The sequence below is a fragment of the Gavia stellata genome, chromosome 1, assembly GCF_030936135.1.
Source record: "Gavia stellata isolate bGavSte3 chromosome 1, bGavSte3.hap2, whole genome shotgun sequence".
NCBI lineage: Eukaryota > Metazoa > Chordata > Aves > Gaviiformes > Gaviidae > Gavia > Gavia stellata.
The window spans coordinates 125,331,652-125,344,224 of record NC_082594.1 but is presented as its reverse complement, the minus strand read 5'-3'; the positions used below and the strand labels follow the sequence as shown (position 1 = coordinate 125,344,224).

The 12,573-nt window shown below is 44.0% G+C and overlaps 1 protein-coding gene across 4 annotated transcripts; it reads left to right on the top strand.

Annotated features, from left to right (window-relative positions):
• On the top strand, positions 1 to 12,020 carry GPR161 (G protein-coupled receptor 161). Of its 4 annotated transcripts, XM_059816513.1 has the most exons (8): positions 1 to 12; positions 770 to 799; positions 903 to 1,015; positions 1,113 to 1,524; positions 2,058 to 2,782; positions 4,280 to 4,384; positions 7,171 to 7,302; positions 9,296 to 12,020. In XM_059816513.1, the coding sequence occupies exons 4-8, from the start codon at positions 1,157 to 1,159 to the stop codon at positions 9,541 to 9,543; spliced, it is 1,578 nt and encodes a 525-aa protein (XP_059672496.1). In that variant the 5' UTR covers positions 1 to 12; positions 770 to 799; positions 903 to 1,015; positions 1,113 to 1,156; the 3' UTR covers positions 9,544 to 12,020. The 4 variants fall into 4 exon arrangements, with proteins under 4 accessions (XP_059672496.1, XP_059672503.1, XP_059672488.1 ...); XM_059816520.1 differs by lacking the exons at positions 1 to 12; positions 770 to 799 and having other exon boundaries at positions 926 to 1,015; positions 1,411 to 1,524; positions 7,171 to 7,290; XM_059816505.1 differs by lacking the exons at positions 1 to 12; positions 770 to 799; positions 903 to 1,015 and having other exon boundaries at positions 1,093 to 1,524; positions 7,171 to 7,290.
• The last annotated feature ends 553 nt before the right edge of the window (positions 12,021 to 12,573 follow it).

The following is a 12,573-nucleotide window of genomic DNA, read 5'->3' as shown; positions in this document are numbered from 1 at the left end:
AGCGTGTGTGCTGTGAGTACCCCTGGCCCTTTGGGAGCGATGGGTGGGCGCAGGCACTGAGTTAGCTGAGAGAACTTTCCCCGAGTCCCTCATTTCCACCCAGTGCTAATATCAGCTGGGTATTAATTGGCGGACTCTTCAGTTTTCTGGTTTGCATATTTGCATTTTTGGTGGAGTTTTTTCTTCAGTGTGCTGGCCAGCAGATGGGGGAAGGACTGGATGAAGTAGATAGGAGTGCCTGTTGGAGACAGCGGGGAAAAGGCTGTTAAGAAATTGGGAGGAACACCAAGGTTTCACAAAACAAGGTTGTGACTCAGCGGGATGGATGCTAACAGTGAGAAGTCGGGGGTTAAACAGGTTACATTTCTGTAGGGTGGCCCGTTATACAGGTTACATTTCTGTAGGGTGGCCCACAGCTTAATGCGAGGAAGTGTCTTTCGAACCTCATGTACAGAAACCCAGTTCCCCCAGTCTTTTGGTATTAGCAGTAAAATAGAATCACCGCTCTAGCTTAGGTGATTATGAACACGGAGAAGTGATGTTAGGAGAGTACATGCAATTATCCCTGAGTCTTTGAATGTTACTTAGCAACTGTTAAGAAAGAGTCAGCAGGGTATGACTAGCCAGGCATCCACCGACCACCAGCAAATGCTGCATAGGCAGAATACAGGGTAACAATCAGGATAAACAGGCAGAATTAAAAAAAAAGTAATTTTTTTTTAAAGTGAGAGAGACAAAGACTGATAGTGACATTCTCGTTTCTTCACAGCCCAAATGAAGGGACTGAGATGCACAACTGGTAAGTATAGCTTAGAAACAAGTAAGATCCTTAGAAAATTTTCTAAGTAAAATGTGCTAATTTTCTTCCTTGTTTTTCCCCTCCACCTCTTTTTGTCTTTTAGACAGTTTCTTCCCTGTTCTAGGCTTGGCTCTGTCATGGACCTCTTTGGTGTACCCATAGGCAATTTCCTGCCCCTTCGCTTTCCCATCTAAAATGGTTTCCTGCATCCTACAGGTAAATTTTAATTAGCGCAGGCAAAAGGGCCTCCAGCCTTTGGAGAGAGTTTGAAGAAATCTTGCCTGAATGTTTCTGAGCGTTGTTCTGCTTCTAGCCGCTCAGCATGTCTTGGCTGCTCCAGCTCTGCACACTCTGACCATGAGCAGCAATTCCTCCCTCAGCAATGTGAAGGGCCTGAGGAACCTCACCACGCAGGAAGACGGGGCGGTCAGAGTAACAGAGTCCATTGCTATAATCGTCATTGCTATTTTCATCTGTTTGGGCAACCTGGTGATTGTCGTCACCCTCTATCGGAAGTCTTACCTTCTCACGTTGAGCAACAAGTTTGTGTTCAGCCTGACCCTCTCCAACTTTCTACTCTCTGTACTGGTGCTACCTTTTGTTGTCACCAGCTCCATCAGGCGGGAATGGATCTTCGGAGTCGTTTGGTGCAATTTCTCAGCCCTGCTCTACATGCTGATCAGCTCAGCCAGTATGCTGACTCTTGGACTCATAGCTATAGACCGGTAAGCAGTTCTTTTCTAATGAACGGTGATGAATTGCCTAGCCATTCCGTAGAGTGACTCGTTAGCTGTTTATCATAGAGTTGAGAAGCGCTACGGTGGATGATGCTGCGTACCATTGTAGTGTCATTCTTCCTCCAGCCCCTTGTGAAATTTTGATAGAGAACAGAAGAAATTATGTCATCAATAATGCAAAATGCAGACATGCATCTAGAGTTTTTTAAAGCTACTGATGGTATAATAACATGCTGCTTGAGAAACAAGAAATAATGACTTAAAATTACAGATTATACCCTAAGCATGCACTCGCATGTAGGAACAGATTGAATAGCTGCATGTGTGCCTTCAGCCAAGTTTTACAATCTTGCCTGCAACGATACGTATTTTTTCATGTAATTATTTTTATGAACAGGGTCCCTGAGCCCGCTTCGAGGTTTGGAGAAAAGAGAAGTAGATATTAACGTCGTTAAAATATGTTCTTTTTTTATTGTACGTCTTTGGTGCTCCTGTTGACTCTTTCTTTTCTTGTCCACCAGGTACTATGCTGTCCTGTACCCGATGGTTTACCCGATGAAGATAACAGGCAACAGAGCAGTGGTAGCTCTTGTATATGTGTGGCTACATTCCCTTATTGGCTGCCTCCCTCCCCTTTTCGGCTGGTCGTCTTTGGAGTTTGACCAGTTCAAGTGGATGTGTGTGGCGGCTTGGCATAAAGAGGCTGGCTACACTGCCTTTTGGCAGATCTGGTGCGCATTGCTGCCTTTTGTGGTCATGACGATCTGCTATGGATTCATATTCCGCGTGGCAAGGATTAAGGCTCGCAAAATCCACTGTGGTAGCGTCGTCATCGTGGAGGAGGACTCCCAGCGGAACGGGAGGAAGAACTCCAGCACCTCCACGTCCTCTTCTGGCAGCCGAAGGAACGCTTTCCAAGGGGTTGTCTACTCAGCCAACCAGTGCAAAGCTTTCACAACCATCTTGGTTGTCATCGGTGCTTTTGTGATTACGTGGGGACCTTACATGGTAGTCATTACATCAGAGGCACTTTGGGGAAAAAATAGTATTTCCCCTGCCTTGGAGACATTAGCTACCTGGTTGTCCTTTTCCAGTGCCATTTGCCATCCACTAATTTATGGACTGTGGAACAAGACAGTACGCAAGGAGCTACTAGGAATGTGCTTTGGGGATCGGTATTATCGCGAGTCCTTTGTTCAGCGGCATAGGACATCGAGGTTATTCAGCATTTCCAATAGGATCACAGGTAAGATGTGTGGCCACAAAAGACACTCTTCCTTAATACCAGTAAGAGCAAGGCTTAATGTCCGTGCGTGCTTGGCGTGTTTCAGGGCTCTGTAAACAAAGTGGGATGTTCCTGGAGGTTTCAGCAGTCTTTTGTTCGGATTATCATAGACACTTGAAAGGAGAAATTTTTTTATGTAGACATTAACCTCTTTCTCCTACTCTAGTAAAATTTTCTCTTCCAGAGAAGACATAGTGATGAGGTTAATAAAAATAATTTATTTTCTTCTCTCTCAAGCATTTCCTTTCATGTGGCTACCATTTTGTGTTATCCTGATTTGAGCACTACCAATAGTACATTTTGCAGCACTTGTTCTTTGATTCCTGGCTTTATGCTACAACTCTTTGAGTTACACTGGTGTTACTATTTCTGTAAATTCAGTTTTTAGGCTTAATGGTTGTGAAGGGAAGATCATAAACAAAGTAAAACTATGTAAAAGAGTAAAACTATTTGATGTCTCCCCAAGTTGCAGGCTGAGAGCTTCAGTTGCTCAGACTTTGGGTTTTTTTTTTTAAAGTAGCAAGGCAACAAAATTCTGATTTTTGATCATTTCCTTGGTCCTGTTCAGAAGCTTCCAAAAATAGGACACCTTCACAGTGTCCCTTGGGACATTTCATGCAGAGGCAGGAACTGAAGTTACTTAATTGGGAAGGAAGATCTAAAATGCAGAAGGAAGGATAGAGCAGCAAGGCATCCGTTGTCTTTTCTGCAAACTGGAATCGCTGGAAGAGACTCCATCTAAATGAAAGAGCTCTGCAGCTGCAGCCACATCACAAGCTGCAAGAGGTCTCCAGCACTTCTTCCTTTAGCAAATCTGTATCCAGGCGATGCTATGGATAAATACATGGGGAACTGAAGTGGGAGGGAAAAGACAGGAAATTTCTTTCTCCTTCCAAGTGATAAGAAGCTGACAGCTTCAAATTTGTTGGTGGCTGATAGGGAGGAAAAAACCAACCAAGCAAAAACCGAAATCTTTAAGCAAGATCCAAAGACAGCACCTTCGTAGGAATCCTAGAATATCCTCCCTTACTGTTTTGGGGATCTTGGTGCCCCAACCTTGCTTGTGAGCTTCCTGCCACACTAATGGCCTGTCATAGCTGCTGGTGGCTACCAGGTTATTCCCTGGCTAGAAGGTATCTGGCAAATATCACCATCTGTCTGAAGGCATATGCTCTGTGTTCAGCCTGACTGGCTGATAAAACACATGCAATTGCAAGAAGAGCGGGAGGGAGATGGTGCACATAGAAAGGAGACTTGCCATGTGGAAAGGCTCCAGGGATACGTGAAAGCTGTTGACTGGATTTCCAAGATTGAAAGTCCAGATGCTGTGCACTCTGGATCAGCAGGGTAAGTTTTATATATAGAATAGTAAATAAGGCAGTAGAGTGGGAAGAGGTTTTCACTACTGAAGACCCCTTAAATATTTATTGTATAATGTGAAATTAAACTCTCTTACAGATTTGGGACTGTCTCCTCATCTCACTGCCCTCATGGCAGGTGGGCGGCCATTAGGAAACAGCAGCAGCACAGGAGACACAGGTTTCAGCTGCTCACAGGATTCAGGTAACTAAAAGTGTGTTGCTCTCTTCTCTTGGGCGGAAGATTGCACTTGTAACTTGGCAGAACTCTCTGGGATAGTCTGTATTTAAACACAGATGTCTTTTGGTGGATGGATGACGTGAAGCATCTGTTCCAGCTGTTACAACAAAACTGCTGCAGTTGCTTTTATCCTTCCTTGCTTTCAATATATTTACTTGTAAAATACTGATTACTCTAAGGAATGATGACCGACCTTGGATAATGTATCACAGAATCACAGAATCACTACGGTTGGAAAAGACCTGTAAGATCATCAAGTCCAACCTGGGAACAGGACTTGCTGCTTTTATGCCCTTCTCCTTTAGTTTCTATCATTCTTCAGGGACTTTCCCTGTATCCACAAGGAACAGAGCAACAAAGTGCTGTGGAGAATGTGCTTCTCTGTTTCCTAGTTTGTGAGAGACCTTTGTCTTGTTCATCCTGCAGTGTAAACGTAAACACTTAGGACGGTTTCAGCTTATGATTGCGTCACTACTTAAGATCTTTCAACTGAAGATGGTTTGGAAGAGGGAAACTTTCCACTGGTAATTTTCTATCCAGAACTGTAGCTAGATTTTTCTGGCAGTTAATTCAGCTACCATTCCTTAACTGCACTACAGTTATTTTTAAAGAGTATTTCTGCTCTAGAGACACCAGAGCGTGATCTTCTGACATTTGCTTGGTGTTAGAGGTTTGTGTCTTACTTTTGTAAATGAAGTCTATGGAGCTGGGATTTATTTTGGTAGTTGTTTTACACTGGTAGTTTTATGCCTGTTGTGAGTATTCTGCAGCTGTGTGGGATAAAGGAGAATAGCATCCTGGTAAACCTGCCTCAGTTAAGAGCATGTTGCGTTATCATCTTTTGAGGAACGGTACTGAGCAGTTTGAACAAATGAACAAACCAAGTACGTAACCTAATGCTGTTAGAAGTGCCACTGTTTGTTATGGAGGGGTACAGCCCATAGCCTGGGAATACATACACAGTGATCACCCTTGCGAAATACTGTTCCACTGGATGCCTTTACTGTGAGGAACTAAAGACCAGGAACTAAAGTCTTAGTCTCTCTTCAATGCTGCCTGCTGCAGTATGTGATCCTGTGGCCTGCGATGCAGTTGCGACTTTATTTGCCCTGGTAAACAGAAGCTGGGCTTTTCACATTGTGAAAAACAGATGAAGTAGTAGGAGAGGGGAAAAATGCAAGTGGTGCCAGCTGTATGCAAAATACTGAAGTAGGAGAACAGAGTCCTGATTGCTTGAAACGCTGCCTTAATATCAATTATTCCAAGGACAAAGACCTACCCTGTAAGAATAATAGGCTAGTCTCTTCACTAGCCTTATTTGAAAAAAACGCACTGAACTAGTGCATTTGAAAAAAGGAACAAAAAATCTGCTCCGTGGAAGAAAGTATCTTTTTCTTCCTAGTGCCACCCTTCCATTGCACATCGTGTTTCTGAGGTGGATTCTGTACCCTTGGAGATCAGTAAGAGTCTACTGGTCTCAGTAGACAGCCTCAAACTCGGCTGATCCACAGTACAGCACAGAAAGCTGTTCCTTATTTGGGACTGTGTATTAGGGCAGCAGCTTGTTCTTTCTTGTGTGCTGGAGAGAGGTGTGTGACAGAACACACAAGTTTCACCTTAAAAAGTTTATCACTTTGCTATATCACAATGAATTGTCAGCAAAGAGTAGACCTATGGAGGAGTATGTTGTCTAGAGGTACACCCCCAGCCATGCCTTTGTCTCGCTTTCTGTAAAAGGGGCACTGGAACCCTCCTTATTGCAAAAGGAGTAAGTTTGGGGATCAGAACTAGTCAAGTGGGTGAAGAGGGATGTGAAGCCACCATCTGTCACAGTTATGAAACCTGCGAAGGTTTCTTTGTCCTAGGCCTGTTGTCACATCACAGGAGTAAATGGACTGAAAGTAAAGTGTCACTTGCCGAGTGTGTGCAAACTGTGTCTTCCAACAGCAGCTTCCCTGAGGACTGCTCACTCGGCACTGTCCTAGCGTCTCCCCAAAATGCTTGCTCCACCTCTCCCTTACACAGCAGAGAGACCAGCATCGCAAGAGAGGACTAGGCTGCAGTCTTGCTCTTTGTGTGAAGGCATTGCAGAGATGCCTAGATGAATTTCCTTGTGCTTGTAAACTCTGTTTTGTATTGGAAAGGTGCAAAGCAAATTCAGGGAGGTGAAATAAAAGAAAAAAAAAAAGACTCCTGAACTGGAAAAAAAGACTCGTCGGACAAAAATAATTCCCAACCAGCAAGAGATTTTTTCCCATTAAAATACACTTCAATAAAGTCAAAATAGGCTATTAGAGGCAAACTAAACTGAGCAGAAAAATTCTCCAGTTCACATTTCCGTCCAGGTCTGATTACAAGCATGACATTTGGTAGCTATCGCTGTCTGCCTCTCAGGTAGCCATTGCTAGCCTTTTGTCTTCATCAGGAAATGGGGGAAGTTGCCCTCAACTTCACCCTTTATTTACTGAAGGTAAGGTTTCACCTTTGTCTGCTCTCCTATTGACATTATAAGCTCTGCGGCTGAGCATTTTGGAGCTGCTTGAGGTTTTAGATGGCTAATGAGAAAAGATGTCCAAGTCTTTTCAGTGAAAACTCTGACCTCATTCTTTTTCTGTGCAGTGTTTAATTCGAGCAGAAATTTACTTAGAAAAGCTGGGTTTAGACATCTTTTGAAGGAACTGCTGTAGACTGAAAAGTTTTTGCCACCCAGTGTTACTCTGTTTTGCTTGAGAACTCTTGCTTTATTTCAGGAACAGATGCAATGCTTCTCGAAGATTACAGCTCAGATGGCCCTCATGCCCCACACTGCATCTGTCCGCCTCGAAGGAGGAGTTCAGTGACATTTGAAGATGAAGTAGAGCAAATTAAAGGTGGGTTTAGGGGTAAGTATGGAAATGCTCACAACCAACTATATTGCCTGCTCAGGAAGCCTCCCAGGACCTTCAAGAATTGCCTTACAACGTATCTGACCACTGTTACCTTGACAGACCTGACCACTCATGCAGGTACAACAGAAAGTAAGATGAGGTCTTTCTTCCAGTTCTCAAGTAGCAACAGACAAGGACAGGAGTCAGAAGCGGGGATTCCCTGCATACACATCATTTCTGTTGCACAGCAGTATCCTCTGCACAATTCTGCTCATCTGGTGGCTTTTGCAGTCTGTTTTGTGTTTCTCAAGGAATATATTTTCCTGCCCTCGTACTTTGATTCCAGTATCCCACTGTTTCTCATTTGCCTCCTCTCAACTTTGACATTCACAGACTTGAAATTCTTCCATTTACAGACTTCAGTGGTCTGAATATGATTTCATTCTGTTTCACTTTTTTTACTTAACTTTTACTTCACTTTACTGAGTATGTTTCTCAGCAGATATGGGTGAAAATAGATGAACCCCATGCACTTTTTTCTGTCGACTGACTTGTTGATTCTGTGCTAGCACAGTGTTGCTGTGATCATCTGTAAAATGTGGCAAAGTTAGTTTAATTTAAGCTGATAGTTATGATAATATGGACTAGAAGACTTGATAATAACAATGGAATTTACTAAATGATAAATGATTGTGGACAGTACAAAAATGAGCAGAATGCCTTTAAGAATCAAGTAAGAATAAAATCTGACTGATTTTTCTGATTCTGAAATAACGAGAAGACTGTTTCTGGGGAATTTTCTCTTCAGACATCTTGGCAAAATTCACTTTTGCCTTCTTCCTAGCAAGAGCTGATTATTTCCTTGGACAAATACATTACCATATGTTTCCCACTGTCTTCCTGAGTGATTACGTCGGGGCAGGCATCTAATTTTTTTGTGCAGTTCAGTTGAAAGAGGGAGGTCTTAGTGCAAAAGTTCTCACAGGGTTAGCAGTTCTCCTTGGTATGTGTCAGGGTTTTCAGGATCTCTGAGACTTTAAATTATTTCAGCAGCCTCACTGAAGAATTGCATTTAGGACGAATGCCTGTGTTGCCCACTATGTTGGTAGGTAGAGAGGTATATAGATGCTACAAAATCAACTGCATCAACACTGAAGAGCAGGCGTATCCAAGGTAATAGAAGGTTAGGAAGAAGTATACTACTGTCTGCAGCTGCCGTCTTCAACCTCTCCTGGCGTGAGGAGCTCTACAGCTTCCCCGCTGGAAGTGGAACTGGATCCACAGTGTGGCTGGACCAAATTTAAGCCTAAGGACAGCAGGCTGCTGATTTTAATCACTGCTTGGAAGAAGCCCTTGGAATTTGGGGGCTGTTAATCCATAAACACAACATCTGGTGTTTGGGCTTAAAACATAGTATAAAATAGCTCTTAAACTGCACTGTTCATGTTAGTGAAGTGTGGGATCTTAGTCCAAATGCACTGAGAATCCCTGTAAGGCTGTAAGTCGTGCTTACAGCAGAGGAAGTACAAAATGAGGGCTCTGTTCCTGTCTTCTGCATGAATTCTTGCCTGATGCCAGACATCCCCATTGTTCCTAATCCTGGACTCTAGGTAGTAAGCAGAAACCAGGCTGTTGACTTCAGTTGAGTACAAATTCAGACCAATAAAATCCTGTGTGCACAGGTTCAGATTCAGAAAATCCTTCAACATGCGCTTAATTCAAAGTTAAACATGTGTATAAGCACTTTGCTTCATCAGATCTTATTTTTTTCACTTGAATTGGAGGCCGTCGTTCTCCGCTTGACCTGTTGAGGTCACTCTGAAGCTTGAGACATAGAATGGTTTAGGAACCCTGGGTGTCATTGGTAAATGTGCTCTGTAGGGTAGTTATTTTTCAGAGGGCATGATCATACCTTTACAGAAGGATCAATATTAGTCTTCAAGCATTTGCGCAGCCATGCTGATCAGCTGTGAATTTTCTGATACGTTGCTTTTTTTTTTTTCCCCAGAAGCTGCAAAGAATTCTGTTCTTCATGTAAAAGCTGAGGTCCATAAATCTCTGGACAGTTACGCATCCAGTTTAGCAAGAGCTATTGAAGCTGATGTGAAAATCAGCTTGTTTGGGGAAGATGCTATACCAGGAGCTCTGTTCCCTGTGCGGACTCTGCCAGGAAGCAGTATGAACACACGGCGTGGTATCAGGCCCCATGCTAGCCAAAGACTTCAGTTGCAGAGCATCGATGAAGGGAATATTTGACAGGAGCACTGGAGTAAGAAAACAGAATGAAACCACTAAGCGGGACCTACTACAGCTGTTAAGTGTTTCAACAGAACCAGCATACCTTTTTGGGATGTTTTCAATGTATTTTCAACACTTGAAAACCAGCTAATTCTGGTACTTACATCAGCAGTATTTGTTTACTGTTTAGGGTGCTATTGACTCTTTTGTGCTATGTCTTAAATCTGTCACACAGTGCATAGGAATGCGGGGTTTGGTTTCATCGACCAGATCATTAGTCTGTCAGATCTTGGGTCCATTATTGGCTGAAGCCGATACAGGAATGAAAAAGGAAAAGTATGTACATTATTGCATTGATCCTTTTGCATTATTCATTATTGCATTGATCCTTTTCTGACCACCAGCTGGAGGTGACAGCTGGAGCGCTCTAATAGGAGCTCGTGCATTGGATACTACATACAGCCTTACTGTCACGGACTCCCAAATGATGGAGCGTGGACTTCCCTAAGGGACAAAACCTGAACTTTTCAGAGAGCTCATGCAGATTGTGGTCCTTCTTACCCTTGCTAGTGGATATTTCTGGCTGTTCAGCCACCAGAATGCTAGATCTGAAACTGGATTGTGCATTGCTTGTGCGTTATGACACACCGGCTTCTCTAGACATAATGGGTGGGAGCAGACCTGTGCTGGACATGTCACAGAGATGGTATTTGAGGAAATCATCAGTGCAGAGTTCTTAGTTTCTCTGAGAACTTCAATTCACTTCCCTGGTTTTACTTTTAGTAAAAGGGCGCTCTATGTCTGTAGGAAGCTTGACAGAATATAAATAAGGTATTACCACTTTAGCGATATATTCAGGATTCATCTTTTCCAGAGAGAAAAGTTCTAAGAGTTTGTTTTTTATTTTTTAATCATGAGGGAATGTAGTATTTAAGCAATAGTTACCTCAGTGCATATATTTCTTGGAGTATTAATTCATTAATCTCTAAAATAAGAACATTTGGCACTTATATTGCACTTTGCATGTTCTTAAGCACTGCACAGACATTACCTTGTTAGGCCTTTGTGAGAAGATTGATCAGCCCTGCTTGCCAAAGAAGGGGACCTCTGCAACAGTGAAGCTGCTGGCAATGAAACAAGCTGCAAAGGTGGAAAGGTTTGTTACAAAAAGAGGGATGAAGTGGATCATAGGAGAATGCCCAGCTTGAGGAACCTTTCTGTGCCTTCCCGGGCTGGCCCCTTCTTTGCTTTGTGGGGGTTACAGCCCTGCCTAACTGCTTATTTCAGAGAGAGGGAGATGTAAGTGAGTAGGATAAATTCTTGGGGGTGGGTGTCAGTAGCAAATGGACTTAAGGACCAAGGGTTTGCATTTGTTTACTCTGTGTCTGCTCCCCCCTGTGCCTCCACCTTTCCCCAGAAAGTGGTTTGTATGAGGTTTTGCTGCAGATTGTTTGGAAGTCAGGGGCAGGATGTTTCCATCTGGGCAAAAACTAGGTGTACACTTGTTAAGTTATGGCTGCGTGCGACTTACTTGGAGGGACAGAAGCAAACTTTTTTTGAGGCAGAGCCGCAGCCCAGTACTGTATTTAGACATCCTATTTGTCTGTGTTCCCAACTCAGAAATACATCTCAGCACAAGCTTATGTCCATCTCTGGACAAAGCAGCCTGACTTTATGAACTAGCCTGAACCCCATTACATTCCCATGTAAGATAGAACTGCATGCTTAAAATTCAGTACATGGTTTGCTGATTAAGAACAGGCTGTTAAAGCAAGAACACTTAAGCACCAGTAAAAGGGCTCTTTATGTAACACAGGAATGAAACGACTAATAATAGTGAGGTCCGCACTCCTGTGCTTTTGCTTCTAGTGTGTTAGATAAATTGGCACCTGTGGGCACTGGTTAAAAAAAATAAATTAAAAATCCCAGGATTTGCCAGGAAATGCCCTGCAGTGAGGTCGTTATTGCTATCATTAACAGTACAAGCACAGTTGCTGGTACTACTCGGCACTCCTTAAGGTATACGCTTGCCTCAGGTGGCTTGAAGTATTTTATCTGTGTCTCTTTTATTTCATATTCCTGCTTCAAAACAAGTGGAGCAAAGTTGTGGCTGAACGTGGAAAGGGCACATGTGAGTATGAATGCATTGCGGTGGCGCAAGGTCAGTGCTAGCCCCAAACAGTGTGTATTTAGGAGGAAAAATTCCAAGGCACATGTGAAAGCACAAAACTGTTAGTATTGTGTAAAAAGCACGTTTTTGACACAGGTACGGAGCCAAATTCAGCCGTCAGGCAGGTCCATCGGTTTACACCGTGCCTGAATTTGGCTGTCAGTGTTAAATGTCACTAATCTGTTATTTAGTGTAAATGTTGTTAATATTTTTGTACACATGTTATAACCTTTCTGTAATTCTGTTATTACCAGTCATTTTCTCACTTGAATTGTCATTAACAAAAGCAGTAATTAAGAAATGCACATGTTTTTTAAAAATTGTATTCTCCGTCTTCAGAAAACGATTTCCAGCTTCTCCTGGGCCATGGTGTTTGTTCATACCACTGTTACTCCAATTTATTTTGAAGTATTTTAAGAGTACATTGAACTTAATGGATGAACCTGGCAGCAGTGGCAGCTGGAGCTGTTTCTGCAGTACAGGGACGCATCCTGGGTGAAAGACGGGCCTCCCCCCCCGCCCCGGGCTGGTTTTCAGTGCAGGGCGGTACCTGCCGTGGCCCCGCAGCAGCGCCTCGGATAAACCCCGTACCGCCTCAAGCCCCCCGCGGGGCGGGGAACGGGGGGAGCCCGCCGGGGCTGCCGCCGCGCTGCTGGCGGGTGGGCCGTGGCGGCGGCCACGCCCCCTGCCCCATGGCCACGCCCACTTGGGGACGGGCCGCCCTCCCGTGGCGTGCGCCCGCCAATGGCAGCGCGCCTTCCTCTTCCCGCCCTTTCCCCCGGCGTTCGAAAACGGGACCTGCGCGGAGGTGGGGGAGCGAGGGGGGGGCGGGGAACAGTGAAGTCACAGCTCAGCGGCGATTGGCTCCACCGCCCCCT

Excerpts from the sequence above, each read along its gene's own strand:
- GPR161 (XM_059816513.1), top strand. The coding sequence starts at position 1,157 with ATGAGCAGCAATTCCTCCCTCAGCAATGTGAAGGGCCTGAGGAACCTC. Across the intron at positions 2,783-4,279 it reads CATTTCCAATAGGATCACAG|ATTTGGGACTGTCTCCTCAT; the intron begins GTAAGATGTGTG and ends ACTCTCTTACAG. Across the intron at positions 7,303-9,295 it reads AATTAAAGGTGGGTTTAGGG|AAGCTGCAAAGAATTCTGTT; the intron begins GTAAGTATGGAA and ends TTTTTTCCCCAG.